Source organism: Solea solea, chromosome 1 (genome assembly GCF_958295425.1).
Source record: "Solea solea chromosome 1, fSolSol10.1, whole genome shotgun sequence".
NCBI classification, from domain to species: Eukaryota; Metazoa; Chordata; class Actinopteri; order Pleuronectiformes; family Soleidae; genus Solea; species Solea solea.
Genome location: NC_081134.1, coordinates 35,142,799 through 35,163,811, shown reverse-complemented (window position 1 = coordinate 35,163,811; position 21,013 = coordinate 35,142,799). Strand labels below are relative to the sequence as shown.

At 39.3% G+C, this 21,013-nt stretch overlaps 4 protein-coding genes and 1 non-coding gene across 7 annotated transcripts; 3 read left to right on the top strand and 2 right to left on the bottom strand.

Moving 5' to 3' along the window:
* Positions 1-2: 2 nt before the first annotated feature.
* Positions 3-5,544, bottom strand: maf1b (MAF1 homolog, negative regulator of RNA polymerase III b). 2 transcript variants are annotated; one of them, XR_009240265.1, is made up of 8 exons: positions 4,993-5,544; positions 4,103-4,191; positions 2,200-2,331; positions 1,929-2,091; positions 1,703-1,824; positions 1,501-1,620; positions 1,225-1,354; positions 3-1,086 (listed from the first exon to the last, which is right to left on the bottom strand). XR_009240265.1 is itself a non-coding variant. In XM_058629675.1 (8 exons), exons 2-8 carry the CDS (start codon positions 4,183-4,185, stop codon positions 1,062-1,064), a joined length of 738 nt encoding a protein of 245 aa, XP_058485658.1. In that variant the 5' UTR covers positions 4,186-4,191; positions 4,993-5,544; the 3' UTR covers positions 3-1,061. The 2 variants fall into 2 exon arrangements, 1 of the variants encoding a protein (XP_058485658.1); XM_058629675.1 differs by having other exon boundaries at positions 1,225-1,317.
* Positions 5,545-6,254: 710 nt separating this feature from the next.
* On the top strand, positions 6,255-6,327 carry trnar-ccg (transfer RNA arginine (anticodon CCG)). The gene has a single exon. It is a non-coding gene; the product is annotated as a tRNA-Arg (tRNA).
* A 141-nt stretch (positions 6,328-6,468) lies between these two features.
* On the bottom strand, positions 6,469-9,271 carry zfand1 (zinc finger, AN1-type domain 1). The gene is made up of 8 exons (XM_058629513.1): positions 9,134-9,271; positions 8,701-8,743; positions 8,274-8,313; positions 8,006-8,142; positions 7,728-7,819; positions 7,467-7,585; positions 7,215-7,370; positions 6,469-6,709 (listed from the first exon to the last, which is right to left on the bottom strand). The coding sequence occupies exons 1-8, from the start codon at positions 9,186-9,188 to the stop codon at positions 6,533-6,535; spliced, it is 819 nt and encodes a 272-aa protein (XP_058485496.1). The 5' UTR covers positions 9,189-9,271; the 3' UTR covers positions 6,469-6,532.
* A 248-nt stretch (positions 9,272-9,519) lies between these two features.
* Positions 9,520-13,065, top strand: chmp4c (charged multivesicular body protein 4C). The gene is made up of 5 exons (XM_058629547.1): positions 9,520-9,943; positions 10,533-10,710; positions 11,761-11,869; positions 12,021-12,138; positions 12,548-13,065. Exons 1-5 carry the CDS (start codon positions 9,733-9,735, stop codon positions 12,607-12,609), a joined length of 678 nt encoding a protein of 225 aa, XP_058485530.1. The 5' UTR covers positions 9,520-9,732; the 3' UTR covers positions 12,610-13,065.
* Positions 13,066-13,422: 357 nt separating this feature from the next.
* On the top strand, positions 13,423-20,628 carry LOC131459554 (GTPase IMAP family member 9). Of its 2 annotated transcripts, none has more exons than XM_058629535.1 (3): positions 13,423-13,577; positions 14,505-15,275; positions 16,943-20,628. In XM_058629535.1, the coding sequence occupies exons 1-3, from the start codon at positions 13,547-13,549 to the stop codon at positions 16,945-16,947; spliced, it is 807 nt and encodes a 268-aa protein (XP_058485518.1). In that variant the 5' UTR covers positions 13,423-13,546; the 3' UTR covers positions 16,948-20,628. The 2 variants fall into 2 exon arrangements, with proteins under 2 accessions (XP_058485518.1, XP_058485510.1); XM_058629527.1 differs by having other exon boundaries at positions 14,505-15,290.
* The last annotated feature ends 385 nt before the right edge of the window (positions 20,629-21,013 follow it).

Sequence of the window (21,013 nt, the reverse complement as noted above, 5' to 3'; positions counted from 1 at the left end):
AGTTCTGTTTCAAACATTAGTTTATTAACATTAATATCGGCCAATGGAAAAGCAGTCAAGAAAAGACATGGCAGTCCTACTCACTTTAAGGAACGTAAAAAGGTCAATTTCTACAAAATAATGCCGAGCACATCAGCAATTTTTCTCAATAGATTTTCTTTTTTCCCCCTTTAAAGTTACTATTATACATTCACTTTTCAATGCCTCGTTTCCACTGAGGGAATGAGCAAAGAAAACACTGGCAAGACAGACATTTAAAAGTGAGCGCCAACCAAGAAAAGTTAGGGAGTTAATGGGTAATGTAATGCTTTATGTAGATGGTAGATATAAAATGAAGCATACAACTCGGGTGAATAAAAGCATTCAATAAAGGCTGATATGTTTTCTAAGCTGCCTTGCTCTCCTAACAGGTACAGATTCAATAATACAACATAGAAATGTTACAAACTCAGTGCTAAAAAGAGTTCTCACAGTAACGTCACTGTCACATTAAAGCAACACAAAATAGCAAAGGATGAACAAGCTTTGTGCTCATTAGCCTCAACTATATTATTTATATGGACCCAGCCCCGCCCCAGGTCGGAATATTATTATAAACTTTTATCAGTTTTCATTGGTGCTGGTGTCATCTGGACTCTTCTTTGACATCATGAGCAACAACTTCAGACTCGCTCACAGTCCATCTTTGGCCACACTTCCATAAAAAGACCTTTCTCAATAGTCCATAACTGGGTCTCTTTGGAAACCTGGCAAGTGTTCGTCTGCGTATAAATGTGTTCTACTTGGGCCTGGACGGAGCTTCAGGTCAGAAACCACACTGGAGAATGAAGGAGCTCAAAATCACCGCAATGTCGAGGAGGGAAAAAAAGGTGTCCTTTATGGATCATAGTTCACTGCCAGCTGAACAGAAGACTTCAGACATGCGTTTATCTAAAATAGTGAACATGGCTTTGAAGGAGGCAGCAACGTCCCAGAAATAATAAGAATGGTAGCATGGAGTGAAGAATGGGAGGAAAACATCCCGGATAGTATTTGGCCGAGGTGTGTAAATCTGGGAAAATTTACACACAGAGAGCTCTGGGGCACCTGAGATATTAAAAAAAAAAAACAAAGAAAATACAAATTAGACAGTCTTGTAAAATGAACTAACAGGAATAAACATGTAGTGAAATCACTGTAATAAAAACAAATCAATGTTAGAAAGTAGGTCATCCCTAGACTGACCTGTCCTCAGTGAAGCCATCCATTTCCTCCTCATCGTCAAGCTCCATGTCCAGCTCATTGTCCAGAGAATCACGACCATAGCCGCTCAGGACACTGCAGACATGACAGATGATGTGATGAGTGGTATTTGCTGCTTTTTAAAAATGAAAATAAAAAAAAATAGCAAAGATATGCAAGTTTATAAAGAGAAAACTACATCCCCATTACTCCGTTTCTGGTGAACTGTCTTGAAAATGTGGTGTGGATGTAACGGTAAATAACCCGAGTGTAGCTGACCTGACAGAGCGACATGTGAAGAACACAATCCTCTTGAGCTTTTTGTTGTAGAAGAAATAGTTGAAGGACCAGAGGCTTCCTTCTTCACCAAAGGGGTCAGAGTCCAGATCAGGGTTGTAGCTGTGAACATGTTTAAGGACATGTATTAGAACACAAACCTATCCTGTTACACCTACATGCATGAGTGCAGAGACACTCTTACCTGTAAATGTCACAGCCTTGCAGGTTGATTTCCTGGTCGATGGCATTCCACAGCTCTGGCCCCAGAGAGTTAAACTCCTCTCCAACAACCGAGAACAAGCTGCTGTTCACTGCGTTTGCCACCTGCAGACAAGAACCGGTTTAAGTATTAATTACCTGGCGTTCATTAACGGGACATGAAAAATTCAGGCTCTGCTTCTCAGCGAGGTCGGAGCGAGCAGACTGACCCAGTTGACGCTTGGCTCTCGGCTGAACTCGTGGGCTCGTGCGGCGCTGAAGTCATAGTCCGGCCTGAAGGACTCGTTGAGTGTGGTGATGAGGTAGAAAAGTGTCTTTCTGCAACACTTGTCACTCAGAGGGTTTTCCCCATCTTCACTGCTCTTCCCCAGTCTGTGCAAAGACAGAAAACACAGAATGATGCCCATGTTTCTCTTCATACCGAATCCTAATTTGTCTCTAGCCATCGTTTAGCGATTGGTTGTGGTGTGCAGTACTCACTGTGAAGGGCTGGTGGTGCTGGTGGATTGTGGGGGAGAGAGAGCCTCCAGGACATGTGGCTCCCCCTCCTGGCAGAACTGCTTAAACATGTGCTTATCATCTCCTGCCATCTTACAGGAGTAGCTCTCCATCCTGTGGGGGAAGAAATTACACATTTAATGAAGAAATATTCACATTTTCTGACTTTTTGTGGTGATTATTTGCCTATTATGAGGGATCAACCTCCAGTTACTGGGTATGAAACTTGTAACTCTGCTTGACAACTTTCCACTGGGAGACATATCTTTACCAAACACCTGACAAGAACGATTTGGTGCCAAAGTTTCTTGCGTGCTCTCTCACGTATCTGGGTCAGACATGTCTCTGTACACAGATACGCAATAGGAGCACACTGCTGTGCAGTTGTTTATTTCCCCCCCACACACACTCACACCAAGAGGTTATGCAAGAGGTTGTGCAACTTTAGACAGACTAAGTACCAACACCCTCTCTGGCCCTGGCAGCCTAATTATAGGGACACACAGTGACAGGCAGAAGACACCACAGTGAAAATAACTGCCCTGGTTTTCCACCCACAACACAGCTGACTCGCCAACAAAATGCTTGACTGGACATAAAACCCAGCTGAGTGAAGGTTGTGAAAGCTTAGAAATTAGAGTTCAACAACATTGATTATTCTATGGTCAATTGTTAGAAATCAGAGCAGCTGATAATTGATGCAGTTTTTTCCCTGTAGTTTTGAGTCTTACTTTTCCTCCATCTGTAAAAAAAATATGTTATCTTAAAGAAAATAACGTTCCTCAAAACTTCTTAAAAAAGGTAAATTTTTAGCCTCACTAATCCTGAGCAGCTAAGCAGCTTGAACACCATCAGCGCTAGCAGATCTCAGCTGTTATGTCGTACTATTATCATTATGTGTTTATGCTTGCATGCAAACAACACACTCAACACTAGCCTCCAAAATAGGCACAGAGTGGTGAGAGCGGACACCAGCGGTATCACTCATCAGAGTCACAACAGCACAGAAGCGCCCACACACTTGAACCCTGCACGAAAGACCAGACAGCAGCATAACTCCACCGCCCACTGCCCTTAATGTCACCAGCACTGTAACCGAAAGCTCTTACATAAACTGCTGTGCCGCTGAGTGAAAAAACTGTCAGTTATTAACTTTCCACAAAGCCCACCGGTAACTGGGCCTTGAGTTCAGCAGTCTGTTATTGTGCTATTGCATAACACTACCCCTGTTTACGAGTCAGAGATCTCTGAACCAGCCACACCTCGCATACCGTCAACCCCTTTTTTTTCTTCCATGACATCATGCATCACAGAGCACTTCCTGCATAAGCATAACTTCAGCAAAGTCAAAGTTTCCTCACAACAAATGCTCAGTTCAGTAGGTCTAGCTTTTGATGTAAACAAGCGAGTTGCAGGTCTCGCTGTCGTGTGGATGTTCCCGTTCTTTAACACACCTCAGGCTTGTGATTTGATCTTGCTTCACCTCAGTATTAACGACGCATGTGCACTTTATGTTCCTGAACACTCAAAAACGTATATACTTTGAGTGTGCGTGCAGCAGGCTTGTCAGCTTTAGTATCAGTCAAACTTTCACAAGACATGTTAACATGTCGGTCTGACTCAAATTGTACTAATTTGAATTTCTTAGTCAGACTAACACACTTGCATAATGCGCAAGAAAAGGACAATAGTCCAACTAAATGGCATAGTCGAATTGTGGATGGATGTGCAACTCTGTGTTTATTTCCTAGATTATTCATTTCAACAAGAACATTTAGCCTAGGCCGTGTCAACTTCTATATTTGTCTGAGCAACAGTCACAATATGTGTGCGTAAATGTGTACAGACGTTGGTGTTGTAAAACACACATAAATGACTCCTTTACCTGCCAAGAATGTGAGACTCTCCTGTTTCTACACACAGCCTGGAGCCGAGTGCCTCAAAGCTGGAGTTTTCCAACAGCTTCATTTCTCACTGAAAACCAAGAACATAGCACACACAAAAAAAGTTAGTTCAACAGTCATGAGAGGAAAACAAACAAACTTCAAATCTTCATGTGGAGTTGTTTCCACACTGACAAACTGAAAGGAAAGACAACTTCTAAAAAAAAAAAAAAAAAACAGTTGTTACAGATTAATAAACTATTAACACTATGAAAAATCAACCTGGTGTTTTAACCAGTTTGCTTTGGTGTGATTTAGTCTTCTTGCCTGTTATTTTCATTTGCTTGAATTGTGTTTTTAATTATGTTTTTAAATGTGTCACTATGCCTTAGTCTTTCTCTTGTATCCCGTTGAAACATTATCACGGTGTCATTAAAGTGTTTTTAAATGTATTTGTAAAATGATTTGTTTGCATAAGTCAGTTAAATGTTTTGCTGTATCTGCCAAAGCTTTTCGCCAGCTTGTGTTTTCAAAATAGCTCTATAAAATGATAATAATAATAATGATAATAACTGTGGTTGTTAAAAATAAAGCGGCCACTTGTACCTATTTAGTCAGTAAGTAGTAGTAAGTTTAGTAGAAAAGACTCAACATGACGCATTTTCAGTGTCGTGTTGGTGCTTGTTTCAACTTAAAAGGCATTGGATTATTCAGTCAGTAAAATGACACCAGCTTGTAAATAATTAGCATGTGATGTGTTGGCGCCCCCTCTGGAAACATTTGAAATAATTCCCCCCCGTCTGTAAACTAGTGCCCCTCCCCCACCCACTAAATGCAAGTTGACAGATCGTCTTCCTGGTTTAATTTGTTGACATTAATCCAGTTTACTCACCGAGCACTATTTTCAGCAGAGGACGAAGAAAACAAGTCAATTCACAGACGTTCGTCGTCTTCAAACCTACGATCACTCCGAGACGCTAAAGATTAACGTTCCCCCCGCTTTATCCCTGTCCAGCTAGCGTTAGCAGTTAGCCTGTCGAATGTTAAAAATGTCCCTTTTCTTCACGTCACAGCGGAACTATTAATTTCTACTCGGGCTTAAGCATTTTACAGAACTCGGTCGAGGATGAGTTATTCTGAGGCTTTTTAAATTTATACAAAAACTGCTCTTCCCGATTAAATGCGACGAAATCAAATCCAGAGACTGTTGTCGTCCGTCGGAGTCTGTCTGCAGCGGCATCCCTTTTGACCTGATATCACAACGCACTTCGGATTAGCTGGATCAAGTCGCCGTTTCCCGAGCGACTCGATCAGAGAAGTAGCCACGAACGAGCTACTCGACGTGTTAATTTGTCAGAGCAGGTCAAATTATCCTCAAATCGTTCTGTTAGAGCAACAACGGACCTATTTCTATCAAAACAACGGGATCTTCTGTGCCCTGTAGTCCAGCCCCTTTTCATTTATATATCATCGCTCACATACACGCCTACTTTTAAATTCAGGGCCTCCTTTGATTTGTTCGTTGACCCGTCAATAAAAAGAACTCCTAATGTGATTGGTTGAAATTTGCTCGGGTCTGTCCCAGGATAGGGCTGTGTTGAATGTCATGGGACTGGACCACAAAAACAAGAAGTACGTACACAAACACACATATATATACTGTAGATAAATAGATGTAGTTTAAAGATCACCCATAACTCAAACTGGGAGTTTAGAAGGAGCAAAAAAAGAAGCAAAAAAAAAAAAAAAAAGAAGTACAGTATCAGTCACTCAAACCTAACAATGAGCTATTAAATTATAAAACAGAGGAAAATCTATGAGATGAAATACTACACATAAGAATTTATGAAAAGGATGGGAATACAATATTTGATATACTAATATGTGTGTGTGTGTGTGTGTGTATACATAAACTATGAGAATGCACACATGTACATTGTGCCTTGTTGTGGCTGTGTCACTATAAATATCAAAATACACATTCTATGCACTGAGGCATGGGGAATGTGATAAAGATGAAGAGCTACAATGATCTCAAGTGAGAAGCAACAAAGTTGAAAGACAGAGAGAGAAATTTACCTAAAATTAATTATGCCTAAATGATCCCTCTGTACTATTAGTATTGATAGTTGAAGCTTTTTGATTGAGTACAGAGACCCAGTGGCCTAATGGATAAGGCATCAGCCTCCGGAGCTGGGGATTGTGGGTTCAAGTCCCATCTGGGTCGTGTGATTGGTCAATTAATTGACATTTAAAGCAAAAGTGATGCTTTTCAACACAGTGATTGATGTATGTAAGCATTCTGATTAATATGCTGCTTTATGCCACAATGCTACTGGTAGGACACACATCAACCACAGGCACAAAGTAAAGTCAAAACGAGAATTTATTGACATAGATATAAATCCAATATAAAGAAATCCATTGATTTGTCATGTCTGTGTGATATAATTTGAAATATCTTCCACACATGTGCACTCATTATCCAGGTACTCCAGGATCACATTACCCCCATTGTACAAGGGAGTTTCTGGTTGAGCCAGCAGTGAGAGCAGGGTGTCATCCATACGTAACGCTTCACCAGTCTGAGGATGGCATAACCGAAGCTTCTGCAAACACAGAGAGAGAGAGTGCAATTGTGAAGACATCCAAAATAAATTATGATTTTTTTTTTATTTTAGCTTCACTGACATTTAAAATGCGTAAAGCGTAAACAGCGTAAAGATAATTATAATAGTAAAAAGTAATTGTCTGATCTAATTTAATGATGCATATTTTGAATATTACCAAATGCAACACAGCCACTGTGGGATAACAAATCACAAGACATGTAAATGTAACAACAAACAATGGTTAACCCAACTTCCTGCGCACACAGCTCTTTTACATTCTGTGGGCAGGAAAGTGTAACTAACACCTGCAGTTCATGTCTACTAACAGAGTAGACATATACATTAAAATTAAAATAAAGTGAGAAATCCATTGTAGACCGTGGAAATTATTTTAGTAAATTGAGGCCTTGTGGAACAAAAAAATGTTAGTTCAATTGAAAGTGTGAGGAAAGTTGAGGGGAAGTGATTTTTGACACTAACTCCTCATTGGTCTGATATTTACCTTAGCTGTCAGTACATTATTGTTGTTTTTGAGGCTTGCTAAAGAGGCTGCATAATCCACCATTTTTCCCACACTCCATTTAGAGCTGAAGAACATGGGTTGGCTGGAGTCTTTGGATTCTTTGGGGAGATAAACCTGAAAATAGGTTCTCTCTGTCTGGAAAGCCAAAAAGGAGAGGAATTGGTCAGTTACATAAAACAGTAAACAGAAAAATACAGAGCAGTACACATAAAATAAAGCTTAAATTTTGACCTGTGGCAGTCCTTTGTCTCCTGAAGCATGAAGTTTCAGCTTCATTAATGCCACCTTAGCTGCAGTAGCACTGTTCTTTGCTCCTTTACGGCCTTTCCTTTTGGATCCATCCTTTGACTCTGAGTAACAATGAGAGAATTATGCAAATAGACAAAGATATGAGCATTTGTTTACTACTGACACCATGTGGACAAAAGTGGAATTACACAGAGCTACAGCGATAGTGACAAGATAAGGGTTACAAGTGTATGTGCTACTGACCCACTATCTTTTGCACCAGCTCTTTAGTAGCTGCCATTCGAGGCTTTGGGACCTCCAACTTCTCACACTTGTGATCATCTTGATGACGATGGCTGGAAGTAGAGAACAAAAAACCCCACTTCACTTTCAATAGTATTAAGTAGTAGGTAAGTATGAAGGTAAATCCTAAGGTGCGGTATATTATGTGTAGTAATATAATGGGTAGTTTGATGATGTAGAGCTGTGAAAGTTAGACTTTAAAAGAAAATGCAAACCTAAAGAGAAAACTGTAAACTTACGCCAAACAGAAATGTTTTTCACACTGCGGGCATATTACTGGCAACAGTTCTTTTCCTTTGCAGTCTTCAAATGAGCAAGGATAGCTTGTACTGCCTCCAGCGGCCCTTGGTTCCCTCTGTTCTCTATTTTGAGTCTCCTGTGAGGACACATGAATGAAAACAACGCAGCTAATATCTTAGTATCAGGACAGAAGAAGACAACGCTGCTCCCAATCTAATCAAAAAAGAACATGAGGTGCAGGTCATGCACAGTCACAGAACATCCTACCTCTGGACACGAGTGGGCCTCTCTGCTTCTGTGCTCAAGGCTGCAAAGAGACAAAATTAAATATCTTTCATAATCTTTCAGACCTGGTATAGTCTGATGCCAAGCATGTACTTAATTATTCTATTTAAAGGAAGTCTACAAACTACAAAAAAACCTTTGAGCTTCAGGTTCAAGTCATCAGCAGTGCACATCCAATTATTTTGTAAACCTAACCAGTGCATTCACATGCTGACTGCACCATCATGACAATATTTTACTGATCGATAATTGATAAATAAATCAGACCTCACTTTTTTTTGTTTATCCAAAATCAAAATAACAAAAGCAGGTTAGATATTCTATTCTAGTATTATTACTTTTCACATGAATGCTATGAACATTTCCTACTTCTGTTAATGTCTTACACTAGGACATGAGGATATCTTACCAGAAAACACCACTGCACGAATCACAAACAAATGGAAGAAAATCTGTCAGAGATGAGGAGAACAAATTCACATTTAAAACACATTTGTAAATCAATAATAACTGTTAATGATGAAGATCATGATAGTGGACTGTGGTCTGGGCTCCACTGTAGCTGCGGTGCAGTGAAGCTAACTGAGGCTATTACACTTTATTTGTAGGTTATAACCAAACGTACACAGCTACCTGTTTATTTAAAAGGCCAGTCCGAATTTTCACCGACTAATGTCGTTTTTACAGGAGATGCTGTCATAATAAACCAAACACTGCTGGAAAACGATGCTAACCGAGCTAGTCGACAGTCTAACCAACGCTAAACAGACGCTAGCTCCATTGCTAGAGCAACACCACTGAGCGAAGTTATTCATTATGACTCAGATTAAGTTGAAACACACCGTTCAGATTACACGAATCCACCCGACAGTGTTTCCCGACTTCTAATTCAGCCATTTGTTAGTGGGTAGTGAGTCTGCGGATGTCAACATGAACTCTGACCTGAGCAGTCGAATCACGTGACTATGACTTACTCTCACTCTCACAAGACCTTCCCCGTTTCCTTTTTGTAACTTACTTATGTTTTTATGCCTGAATATATTGCGAATTGTATTACAATTGCTAATAATAATTAACAGAACAGCGGATGTAACTTTTCTCCACTTAACGCATCCCTTTCACTCTGGCCTTCAAAATAAGGTCCTTGGCTTCCTGTCCAAACCTTGGCAACACAATAATAGCTTATTTAATTTGAAAAGACGTCACGTGGTGAAACGAGACGTGGATGGCGTCAGGTGTCGCTGTGTCATTCAAATGAAAGGTGTGGTGAAAGGTGCATTCACTGACTGGTTTGAATTGATGCCTCAAAGCAGTCCAGCAGGAAATTCCGCTCTTTGCACACGCCCGCCTGTACAAACACCAGGCAGAGCGTCGACGAGGAAACTTGTGCTCATTTACCTGCGCTACTTTATTTCAGTTTTAAATCCCAGAAGCAGCAAAAATGAGCAAAATCTCGAAATTGTTCAAGGGCAGCTCGAGTTCTTCGAGCTCCTCCAAGTCGAAGCACCATCGGGGAGCACCGACAGCTCAGGAGGCCATCCACAAACTGCGAGAGACGGAAGAAATGCTGACGAAGAAGCAGGACTACCTGGAGAAGAGGATAGAGCAGGAATTAATGGTAGCCAAGAAGCACGGCACAAAAAACAAGAGGGGTATGTTTGTCCTCTTCTCAAACTAAAGACACACACATTCTGAAAGTACTATAGGACCACAGGCTGTGATTGTTCACAAGGCCTAAATGTGAATGTAACTCTTTTTTCAATCCAAATATTCAATTAAACTCGTAAAATGAGAACATATAAGAACAGTTTTGAACATTAATGTAGGGATATACAGGTGACACTAATCAAACAGTAGGAATGGTAACTGCAATACAACATCAACACTTGGTTGTAATTGTGAAAAACAAATATTACATTTGGTGTTGCATTTTATCCTCATATATTAAATGTTAATGGAACACGTTTTTCATTTGAGACAATCAAATGTGTCTTTCTGTCTGTTTGAATTCAGTATCGAGTGGGGAAAAATGGCCTGTGCTTGAACCCACAGTGTGTTACTGTTGTCATGTTAAAAACCCACAAGTGCATTGCTCTTTGAATCATCAGTCTAAAAAGAATTTCCATGGGTGGAACTATGTTGTACCTGTTGTGTTGGTGAACACCCAGCAATTCTCTAAGCTGCGGCAATGGTGTGAAACAATCACATCTCACAATCTCCTCCAATCTGTGTGTTTATCAGCTGCTCTGCAGGCACTGAAGAGGAAGAAGCGCTTGGAGCAGCAGCTCACCCAGATCGATGGCACACTCTCCACCATTGAGTTTCAGAGGGAAGCTCTGGAGAACTCACACACCAACACAGAGGTCCTGAAGAACATGGGCGTTGCAGCCAAGGCTATGAAGAGGATCCATGAGAGCACGTAAGAACCCGGTGGTACATGCTGTAAAAAAAAAACAACATATAGCACAACTCCACAACTAAATCAAATAAGGAGTATCTGATCTAATAATTTTTTTTTATATATATGTATTTTACCAGTGTGTGTGGGTGTGTGTGAAACCTATATTGTCTCCAGCTGACTACATGCATGGTCACTTCTTGGTTTTAATAAGCCAGCTTGACTTTCTGGTAATACCTGCCCCACACTAGAGGATTTTCAAATCTGACTTGATTTTAGAAATGTGAAAGAGCACAGTCACAACAAACTTGATTTTCAATGTTTTAATCCTGAGAAGGCACAGACCAGACAATCCAGGCTAAACACGGGACCACACACTTGGCGTTTAATCAAACCGTTTCAGGAAGGAAATTCCAGAGGTTTGGGATCTCACAGAAACTTCCCGGTCATCTTGCTCCTATTGGTTATTTGGGGGTTCATATTAAACATGTTTAATCCTTATTTGAATTTGGGAACATTCAGATGAGTTTAAAATTGCGTCCATTAACCCTTCACACAACAGGATAATTTGGCCAGATAATCTGTTCAAATCTGCCAAAAATATAAAGGCACCCACAATTGTCGGAAGGCCCAGATCGGTACTGAAATCTGGCCAATTATCCTCTAGTGTGGGACAGCTCAAACTGTCAGCCAATGATGCAGGGATGGCCTACAGTCTTTACAGACTTTTTTAGACAAATTATACCATTTAGCGGAGGCTGTGCACAGAGGGATGCAGCAGTCCTCCATTTTTGTCCCCTCGCAACACAAAAATTTAAAGACCATTTTGAATCATTCTGGACTAACTTAGTAAAACCACTACAAAAAGACAATTAAAGCATTTTAAATCTATATCGGGAAATATTTAATTGCTAACGTCACAATAGAAAGTCAAAGTTTTCCCTTAATGACAACTGACTTTGAGTAAAGGAAAATAGTTTCTCTTAAATACACACTTAGTTTTAAAGTCAAGTTAAAATTTGATTTATAGTTTGTTTGTCTTGACCTGAATCTTTCTCTTCTCCTCTTCAGGGACCTTGGTAAGATCGATGATCTGATGCTGGATATCACAGAGCAGCAGGACCTGGCTCAAGAGATCAGCGATGCCATTTCCCGACCTTCTGGCGAGATGTTTGATGAGGTTCATAACTTATACTTTGTCAAAGCTCTCTCTTTTTTTTTTTTGACGCAACACAAGATTTAAGACGCTACTAATCAAATTCTTGCTCCATGAATGGGTCTTGCAAAACACTCAAACTTTGTGTTTGTTTTTGTGTTGTTTTTTTTGACAGGATGAGCTAATGGCTGAACTGGCTGAGCTGGAACAGGAGGCGCTCGAGGAGACAATGAGTGATTTACCCAGCGCTCCCACCATCAAGCTGCCTTCGACACGGCCCACTCAGCGCGCAAGTAAGTGCAACACTCCAAAAACCGAAAACAATGGAGGACAAATCAGTAAAATAAAGGCTTTGGTTTTAGGAAATAAAATTTGCGAGAATACATTTAAAGTCAGCAAAACGAATCGTGATTAAATACAAACAAACAAAAAAGTAAAACCATTAAATGTACAAATTGGCCTGTTCGGCTTTGTTTTTCAGATTAACCCCCTAATCGGGGAACACGATATTTGTTGTCATTTAGTTGAGCTGTTTTGTTGTTTGAGTTTCATATGGAATTATAGAAGAATTATAAAATTAAAGACTACATTTTAATAATCATACAAGCAAAAGTACTCCTCAGTCTTACACTGATATACATCTTCCATGACAATCTGATGGCATTAATTGTTAACTGTGTTTTTTTTTTACCTTTTTTACAGCAACAAAGAAAAGGGTTGAAGATGATGACGACATGCGCATGCTGGCATCGTGGGGAACATAAAAATACGAAGCCTGTCCTGCACTTACTGAAAGTGCCGCTGACATTATGTCATTGTTTTTTTTTTTATTCTTTTTGAAGGATTTATATTATCTTTTGATTTAAATTTTTTAAGGGAAAATTAAGAACATTATATTTTTAAATACAATTTAACTGTATAATGCATTTTACAGGTTATATTTTTCAAGAAATCTAAAGTTTTAAGTGAAGGAATCGACAAACTGCAATTACATATGCTTTTTCCTCAACTGCTTCTTTTTCTGTTCATTTTGAATTCTTAACTAATATGAAGATCAATAGAAACCTCATGATGGTACCAAGAGGACCGTTGTTTTCAACACATGGAGCAAAAATGCTTCATTTATTTTTCTTACCAATGTAAATAAGCTGAGACGTTGCATACAGTTTGTAAATATTCTGCCTCTCACTTTTCAACAATAAACTATCTCTTCTATCTAATGTGTTGTCATTCAATTGTTTGAGACTACACAAATTATCATTGCATTATTAATTTTTTTCATGTTCCCATGTTCCCAGAAGAAAATAATGTATGGACTCACTTATGTATTTTTTTTGGAGTAATTTGTCTATATATTTGTTTAATTAAAAGTAATCTATTAGATTAATTAATGAAATTCTTAATTTAATTTATTATTTAATCTTTATTTTAATTACTCAATTTGGAAATTGGCGTTGTCACACTAATCCCGATTGAAAAGCACTAATTCGAAACACTTATTTTGATACAGCTATGTAGCTGGCCTACATCCGGTTTGGTGTGCATTCTTTTGAAAGAAACTACCGGAAAGCAGCAGTATTACAGACTCCAGTTAGCTTGTTGCTTAATACTAACTAGGAAGTCCTCCGGTAAACTGACGTATCCGCCCAAAAGACCGCAAATAACGCTTGTAACAGACTAATATCTGCGATAAAACACGACATGGACGCGGGTAGACCTCATCAGACAACAAGTAAGTAATAATAATGTCCACCTTTTTATGTTTGCTGCTAAATTTTAAGATATTCAATAAATGGCTAATTTTCTCGGCTATTAAACTTAGCGCGAAGTTAGCAAGTAGACTGTTTCCGGGCTAAACCGGACTATGACACGTTTTATACGGACTAACAAACGTCAGAAGTTGTAAGAAAAAACTTAGTTTGCGTTTATGATGCTGTTACGTTGTTATTAATCGAGTTTTGTGACTTAATGCAGGTTATACAGTAGTTAAGTCAAAACTGGTTGTCTCATCTCAGTCTGTAAAGTTACCCTGTTAACCTTAAGGAAATGTAATATGTGTGAATATTATGCATACTGGCATATTATCTCACCTTTATTGTGGTATATATTGGTATTACATGTATTAAATAGTAACATATTTCTTCCAGAAATTAATATGAATACAGTGTATACTATTTCTACATCTGCTGTGATTTCTATGTTCATATATAGGCCTACATGTAAATTCTGTACATGTGCATTCATTATATGTGTATGATAAAATATTGGACAACTACTTTTGTAGTAAAAAGTACAACATTTACTTTTGATGTTTAGCAGAGAATGAAAATACTGAAGTAGAAATATGCCACTTATTTTTTCCCTCCATCTTATAGAATATTACAGTTCAACAATAACAAATAATACACAGAATTGCATCACCTACATGAAAACAACTTTTTGAACCACACGTCTCATCTCTCAATCTGCATGTTGTGTCTGCACTGGAGTGCATTTGTATCTTTAATAAAGAACTAAATACACATGAAACCTGTATTAAAAACAACTCTGTAAAAAAACTAAAATGTGTGATCTTGAAAATCCTTTCGAAGAGTTGTACTGTAAATGCTTTGACTCTGTCTCATCCAACCCAACACTGATTATTTTCACCTGACCACAGCTGGAGATGTCACTGGAACAGAAGAGGAGGCAAAAAAGAAAGCAGCTGCAGCACAGGCAGCTAATCGCCTCCCTGAAGTTCGCCTGGTGACGCTGGGCTGGAGGTGGCCAGGAAAGAGCCTGACGGCCAACACTATTATAGGCCGAGAGGAGTTTCACTTAGAGCGAGCAGCTGAGTTCTGTGTGAAGAGGCAGACTGAGGTGCAGGGGCGCCAGGTGATTGTTGTGGATACTCCTGGGTGGTTCTCTGCACAGGATACACCCCCCTCTTATAAAGGAGAGCTAGTGAGAGGAGCGTCACTTTCCCCTCCTGGACCACACGCCTTCCTGCTGGTCATTCCTGTGGGTATGTTCACAGATGTGGATCGGGCTCGCCTCGAGGAGCATGTGAGCCTTTTTGGGGAACACGTGTGGAAGCATACGATTGTTGTTTTCACTTGGGCGGAGTTGTTGAGAACCATTTCAATAGAGAGATACATCCGCAGGGAAGGCAAGGACCTGCAGTGGGTGCTGGAAAAGTGCAAGCGGAGGTACTTTGTCATAAATAACAGCATTTTCGAGGAGCATCCACAGGTAGGACACTTGCTGGAGAAGGTGGAGAAGATGGTAGCAGAAGAAGGGGGCTACTACAACCCGGGGGAGGTGAAGAACGAGAAGAAACCTGTGGAGGACAACCAAAACACAGCCAGAGATGTACAGCAGCTGGGGGCGAGACCCAAACAGAACTCTGCACTGAGTTTATCCAAAGCTATGGAGGTTGATCCACTTCCCAGTGAGTGATGTGAAGGTTCGGACTAATGTGAATATATTCAAATTTGTTTAAGACAAGGCCAAAAATCAGACTGAATAAGTGTAGGGGATTTTATGACTACATGTTGTACTTGGCTCAGCAGACCCTGCTGGGTAGAACCTAATGAAACTGATGTAGGCTTCTTTGTAATTTGCCAGAATACAAGTTTGCAGTCAGTTTGATAAAAATCAAACCAGTTTTAACGCCTAGACTGTCTACACAACCAGAAAGTGACCCAGCTCTGGTTAGTGTATATTTTCACTCAGCAGGATATAACGTTTCAGATGTAATAAGAAATGAACACCAGATTTTAACTTCCTGGAGTCATGGCAGTCTAATCTTGCTTAAGTAAACAAAAACCCCACTATTACATCTTTCTTAAGAAATCAGTTTCTTTACAATGTAATCAAACAATGACTCATCAGTGTTGCTTCATCTCTCTAAATTAACTGACAATACGTGACATTAAATCTGCAACAGCAGATCATGTGAGGCTCTCAGAAGCAGCAAAAAATGTGAAAACAACACTGTCTTATATCATCTTCAAAAAAGATTAAAAAAAGGTCACTTATTTTCACATGTATCATTTTTGAGACATATTAATGTTTATCTAAAGTTGTGCCTCTGTTCAGCTATTGTATATACAGTAAATTCAGGATTTACCCTCAGGTCTTGTCGGCACACACCAACTCAAAAGTTCATGCTTTGTTGTCAGTCTATCGATGGAGTTTCATGTTGACTTTAACTGCTTTAAGGAAGTAAAAGTTTATTATGTATTGAGGCCTCTTAAGTCTAAAGTAGATACTTTTGCTGCCTTCTTTAACCCTTAGGGGCTGTTGTGCGCATTTTAACACACTTGTCTTTCTTCGTCCTTTGATAATTTTGGCTATGTTCATATATATGGCATGAATTTTGGCAAGATCTCGCTATTTTCAGTTCAGCTCCTCAGTAAGGCTAAAATACACTGGACAAGTGTTACACTCATGCCGTTAATCACAAAAAATGAATAATGAATGAAACCCGTTCAAATGGCAGTTTTAACTTCCATTGAAGCAAAATACATGACATGCACTTTATTATATGTGGGTGTCAATTTGGGTTTTTTCCTTGGAAGTGATAATTTGTACTGCTCTCCACAAGAGGGTGTCATTTTGGACATATTTGACTGAGGAAATCTGGCAAGATCTCGCGTGGCACTGTCAGTGTTGCTGCTAATCATTGACATATCCCAGGCTGTAATAATTCAACACATAAAAATCTACTTTGCACGTAGTATATTGAAAATAATTCATATTTTCTGTTTTGTTTTGACTTATTTTAAAAACATGGTGGCATCATGACAAAAAGCTGGCATTTAAAGGGTTACAATCTTATTAATATCAATAATTAGGTCAGATGTAGGTGGAAAAAAAGCTCAGTAAAAGTAGAATATATAATGATGTCTAATATTTTTATAGCTTGCTTTTAAAGAGCACATTTTTGTGCTTAGTGGTACGAGTGTGACTAGTATTAGTACATTACTGCCACTTTTTAATCATCTTTAATCATCAACTTCCCGAATATTTTCCCTTTCTAATCTTGCTGCACTATAAGTTATACCACAGTGTTTTAACTGATAAATCTAATGATCCACTTTTGTCCAATTCTAGATTAACCAGACAATCTTTGCTGATGGAGCCTGTAAACCACCACTAACGGTGCCGCTGTCTCTTTGTACCGCCAGCAAAGCTGCTTATTTTCCAAGACAAGAAAGGGTAAATCAACTGAAAAAATTAAACAACCCATGTGATTTATTTATTTTTTGGTTGAAAATCACACGTTACTGTGTGTTGTAGTCATTGTAGTCAGAATCATACTTTTACCATGTAACAATATTTTGTTTGTATGTGTGGTGGTTTGTTTGTTGGTTTGTTTTAGTGTTTTTGAGAGGTTGTATGGTGGGATGGGAGAGATTAGCATTGTATGTCATTGTATGTATCTTTTAAACACAGTATGTACACACTCCTTATTCACTGTTGACTCCAAAATTGGCTGAACTGCACTTATAAATAGCAATCACTCGATAATATTCTGCCGATGACAGTAGAGGCAATTACGTTTAAGATAATTCCCATTTGTTGTGACCAAACTGTAAATGCTTTTCTGTCCGTGCAATTCTCATGACTCAATATGTGTGTAGTTACTAAGCAGTTGCTGCTTTAAACTTGTGATATTTGAATGGATGTGCAGATGCTCCACCGTGGCCTTTGCAACAGATGCACTCACTTGTCTTTTAATTCAGTTTGAATTGTGGTGAAATGTGGCTTAAAAAGTACAGTACAATGATCAGAGGGTTTGCAGCAGCTGTTATAAGTGGACAAACAGATTCACCTTTATTGTCATTGTACTGGGGGGTTACAACGAGATGGGGGGGGGGTTGCCCCCACAGAGCCACTGTGCGCAGCACAGACAAAAAGTAAACAAGATAAAACAACACAGACAAAAACATGAAAAAAGGCACTAAAACAGAGACAAATGCTGAGTTAAAATACTATAAAAAATGCTATGAATAAAACAATACTGAAAGTGCGATAAATGTAAAGAACAGAAGGGTAATGCAATAAATATGGAATATAAATACTGAGGGTGCAATGGATATGCATAAAGAGTATGCAATAAAAGGTGCAAGAGTTAAGGATGAGGTAGTTTAGGTTCGGTTATGTCAGTCTATTTGGGGGTGTGTGTGTGTCTGTGGGTGTTTGCAGTCCTGATGGCCCAGGGGAAGAAGCTGTTTGTCAGCCTACTGGTGCGGGATTGTATTGACCTGTAACGTCTTCTAGAGGGCAACAGGTCAAACAAGGGGTGAGCAGGGTGTGAGGGTCTTCTGTGATGGCCCTGGTTCTCCTGAGGCAGCAGGATGAGGAGATGTGTTCCAGGGTGGACAGAGGGCAGCCGATAAAACATGACAGGTTTCCAGACGGCACAGAGGAGATGAGCCTAAAGAACAGAGTCTGATGTTTGAAGGAAACAGTAGATCAGTGTTGTGCAGCTTTATTTTTTACCATATTGTTTCTGCTCGTTAAAGTGTATGCGCTCTTGAAGAACATGCTGGTTTCCCAAATCTTTGTGAGACACAGAATTTGAGAAGAAATCAAGGCCTTCAAGTGCTTGAAGTTGTGTTTTTAGTAAGTAACTGTGCCCCTGCTTGCGTCTCATGATGTCTCTCAGCTCTTTAAAGATGCATTTCCGCCGCATATTTCCAGGGACTTTAAGTACCAGGAATGCTGTTCTTGGAACTAAATGGTTCCCACAGACCTTTTGTTGTGAGCATTTCCATTGCGGTGAAAGACCAGGGAAGATTATCTGAATTTGATGACGTTGTGTCTTGTGAACAACCGATTCCGTGGCTTGTTAATTTAATGCCAGTCGTTCTGTAAAACAATCCCAACACATTTTGGAGAAAAAAAAAACATATCACTGACATATCCTGGCAGTACAGCGTGCGTCATTGGCACGTGGCCTCGCTGCTCCGCCTACTGTTCAAACTGCACGCCTCCCACGAGAAGATAAGAGACGGCACAGTTTAACATTCTTAACCTCGATCTGTGTTGTATTTGGTTCTTGATTTTTGGGAACTGAATCTGGAAAGTCTTTGAAAGGTCATTAAATGTGAGGTTTAAGAAGATTTGCGAAATTTGAATGTTGTTACTGATAGATACAGGGAATTAGGTATGTTGTGACTCATACCTAATCTGAGCTCCAACATAATTATATGAATTCTTTGTCTGTTTAAATAATCAAACAACTAGTGTAGTCTGCTGACCCTGGCAGCCTTTGCTCCAGCTCTTTGTAATCGTCATCCTTTATTTGATACCGCTTAAATTACATTTTGTAGTCTTTCGTCGGCAGCCTGCTGTGCTGAATGTAGCTGTTTTTCAAGAAGATTGAATTTTCCTGAAAAGGAATAAGAGTCAGCTGCTCTCGACAGACACTCTAATGTAGAATGAGGAGGCGTAGACTATTTTTAGATAGACCGCTTTACTTTGAGTGATTCCTTAAAAAGGAAAACCCAGGTCAATGATAATGTTAACAATGAATCTCATGTAGCACCTTTATTCACAATGTCTCAAAGTATGTAACAGGAAGTAGCAAAACAAAACACAACAAAAAACTAATTAGCAGCTGACTTGGCCACACTAAAAAATGAGTACAAATGTGATTTAAAAGAAGGTAGGGGTGTGGGGCCTTTATTTTTTTACCAACTTTCAGTTCAAGTTCAAGGTTAAGGAAAAGCACAGTAACTGTGGTTATGTTCTGTAGTTATTAGTTACCATGATCGTGCATCTTGTTGGGCCACAAACCAGCTTGAGGGTCAGTGTGTATGAGGGCGTATAAGGAGTGTCCCTGCTTCACACAGATCATGTCACGTATATAAGTGCCTCTGCTTTATTCTTCTTTTAATCATAGTGAAAACTAAGACACTGGGTTCACAGATCAAGGAAATCTAGAAATATTTGCCTTCACTCTTTTGTCCTTTGTCACGTCTCACTGCTAACAAGTGAATTTAGACCCACTGCGCCACCTGCTGGCCAATACTAATACCAGGATGTTGGGAGAGAAAATAAGCAAGACTCAAGTGCCAGGATTTAAGACAGCTGACTAAAAATAGTTTTTTATTGTAGTAATACTGATGATCTGTGTGTTTTTTTGTGAATGTATTTATATCCATTAGAGAGTGAAACCATATCAAATATTGTTGATGCACTATGACTGTTTGACTCAGTGTGAGGGTTAATACTGACATGAGTTGACAGTCAACACAGAAACATGAAGCAGGAGACCTACTGCTCACACGGTATACATTTTGTATTTTAGATTCAGTTGTAGTTGATTTTAAAAAAGCAAACAAAAACCTGAATGATCATTTATAATCACAGCTGGAGATGTAGGTCAAACCATGTTGGGTTTAATGTCACTGGGCATTGTTGTCAGTGATGGGATGTTAACAGCAGCAGAAGAGACGGAACTGATAAAGAGACGACGAAACAAGAATATTCTGTTTCCTTCCTGAAACCCAATATAACTGTCTTCATGCTGTGTTGTTTTCCAAAGGTGATTTGACCCTTTTTCTCCTCGAGTGTCAACTTGTCTTTGTCCAACATATAAGTTACTCTTAAAATATTCATGAAGTGAATGAACTGCTGTTTACTCTGTGGCCCTGCAACATGTCGTTTTATTGGTTGTTGCTGACACTGATTAAATAATGCTTGTAACGAAAATTTAATAGTTTTATTTTGAACAGATACTGCTTTGTTTCGTCTGTTTGGTCCAAATAAATGTATATATTTTGATCTCATTTAAGTCTAGAGCCTGGTCATGTTCACTCTTTAATTTGTTATATTATGTTTTTAATTGCTGTTTTTCAAATTGGATAGGTGACAATAAAGCTGTCATGATGAAATGATTGGATTTTTGAGGTGAGAACATTGGTGAAAACAGATTAAGCAGGCATGGCAATCAAATTTGTGTCAGAATCGAATCAGACTCTGTAAAAAGTTGTGCAAAAATGGCTCAGTTGCGCCCCCAAAGGTGAAACGCCGTAGGACAAGGCAGAAACTAAGTTGCACTCAGTATCACAAAACATGATGGAAACATGTCACAGCCCAAGGAACAAAAAAAGTCTATTGAGACCATGGAAAAGTACGTCCAGCAGGTGGCAGCACTTCCTAACTTTACTATAA

Excerpts from the sequence above, each read along its gene's own strand:
- chmp4c (XM_058629547.1), top strand. The coding sequence starts at position 9,733 with ATGAGCAAAATCTCGAAATTGTTCAAGGGCAGCTCGAGTTCTTCGAGC. Across the intron at positions 11,870-12,020 it reads CTGGCGAGATGTTTGATGAG|GATGAGCTAATGGCTGAACT; the intron begins GTTCATAACTTA and ends TTTTTTTGACAG. Across the intron at positions 12,139-12,547 it reads ACGGCCCACTCAGCGCGCAA|CAACAAAGAAAAGGGTTGAA; the intron begins GTAAGTGCAACA and ends CCTTTTTTACAG.
- LOC131459554 (XM_058629527.1), top strand. The coding sequence starts at position 13,547 with ATGGACGCGGGTAGACCTCATCAGACAACAA. Across the intron at positions 13,578-14,504 it reads TAGACCTCATCAGACAACAA|CTGGAGATGTCACTGGAACA; the intron begins GTAAGTAATAAT and ends ACCTGACCACAG.
- maf1b (XM_058629675.1), bottom strand. The coding sequence starts at position 4,185 with ATGAAGCTGTTGGAAAACTCCAGCTTTGAGGCACTCGGCTCCAGGCTG. Across the intron at positions 2,092-2,199 it reads AGCACCACCAGCCCTTCACA|ACTGGGGAAGAGCAGTGAAG; the intron begins GTGAGTACTGCA and ends GTCTTTGCACAG. Across the intron at positions 1,621-1,702 it reads CAAGGCTGTGACATTTACAG|CTACAACCCTGATCTGGACT; the intron begins GTAAGAGTGTCT and ends ACATGTTCACAG.
- zfand1 (XM_058629513.1), bottom strand. The coding sequence starts at position 9,188 with ATGGCTGAATTAGAAGTCGGGAAACACTGTCGGGTGGATTCGTGTAAT. Across the intron at positions 8,314-8,700 it reads TCGTGCAGTGGTGTTTTCTG|CCTTGAGCACAGAAGCAGAG; the intron begins GTAAGATATCCT and ends GTCTCTTTGCAG. Across the intron at positions 8,143-8,273 it reads AGGCCCACTCGTGTCCAGAG|GAGACTCAAAATAGAGAACA; the intron begins GTAGGATGTTCT and ends GTGTCCTCACAG.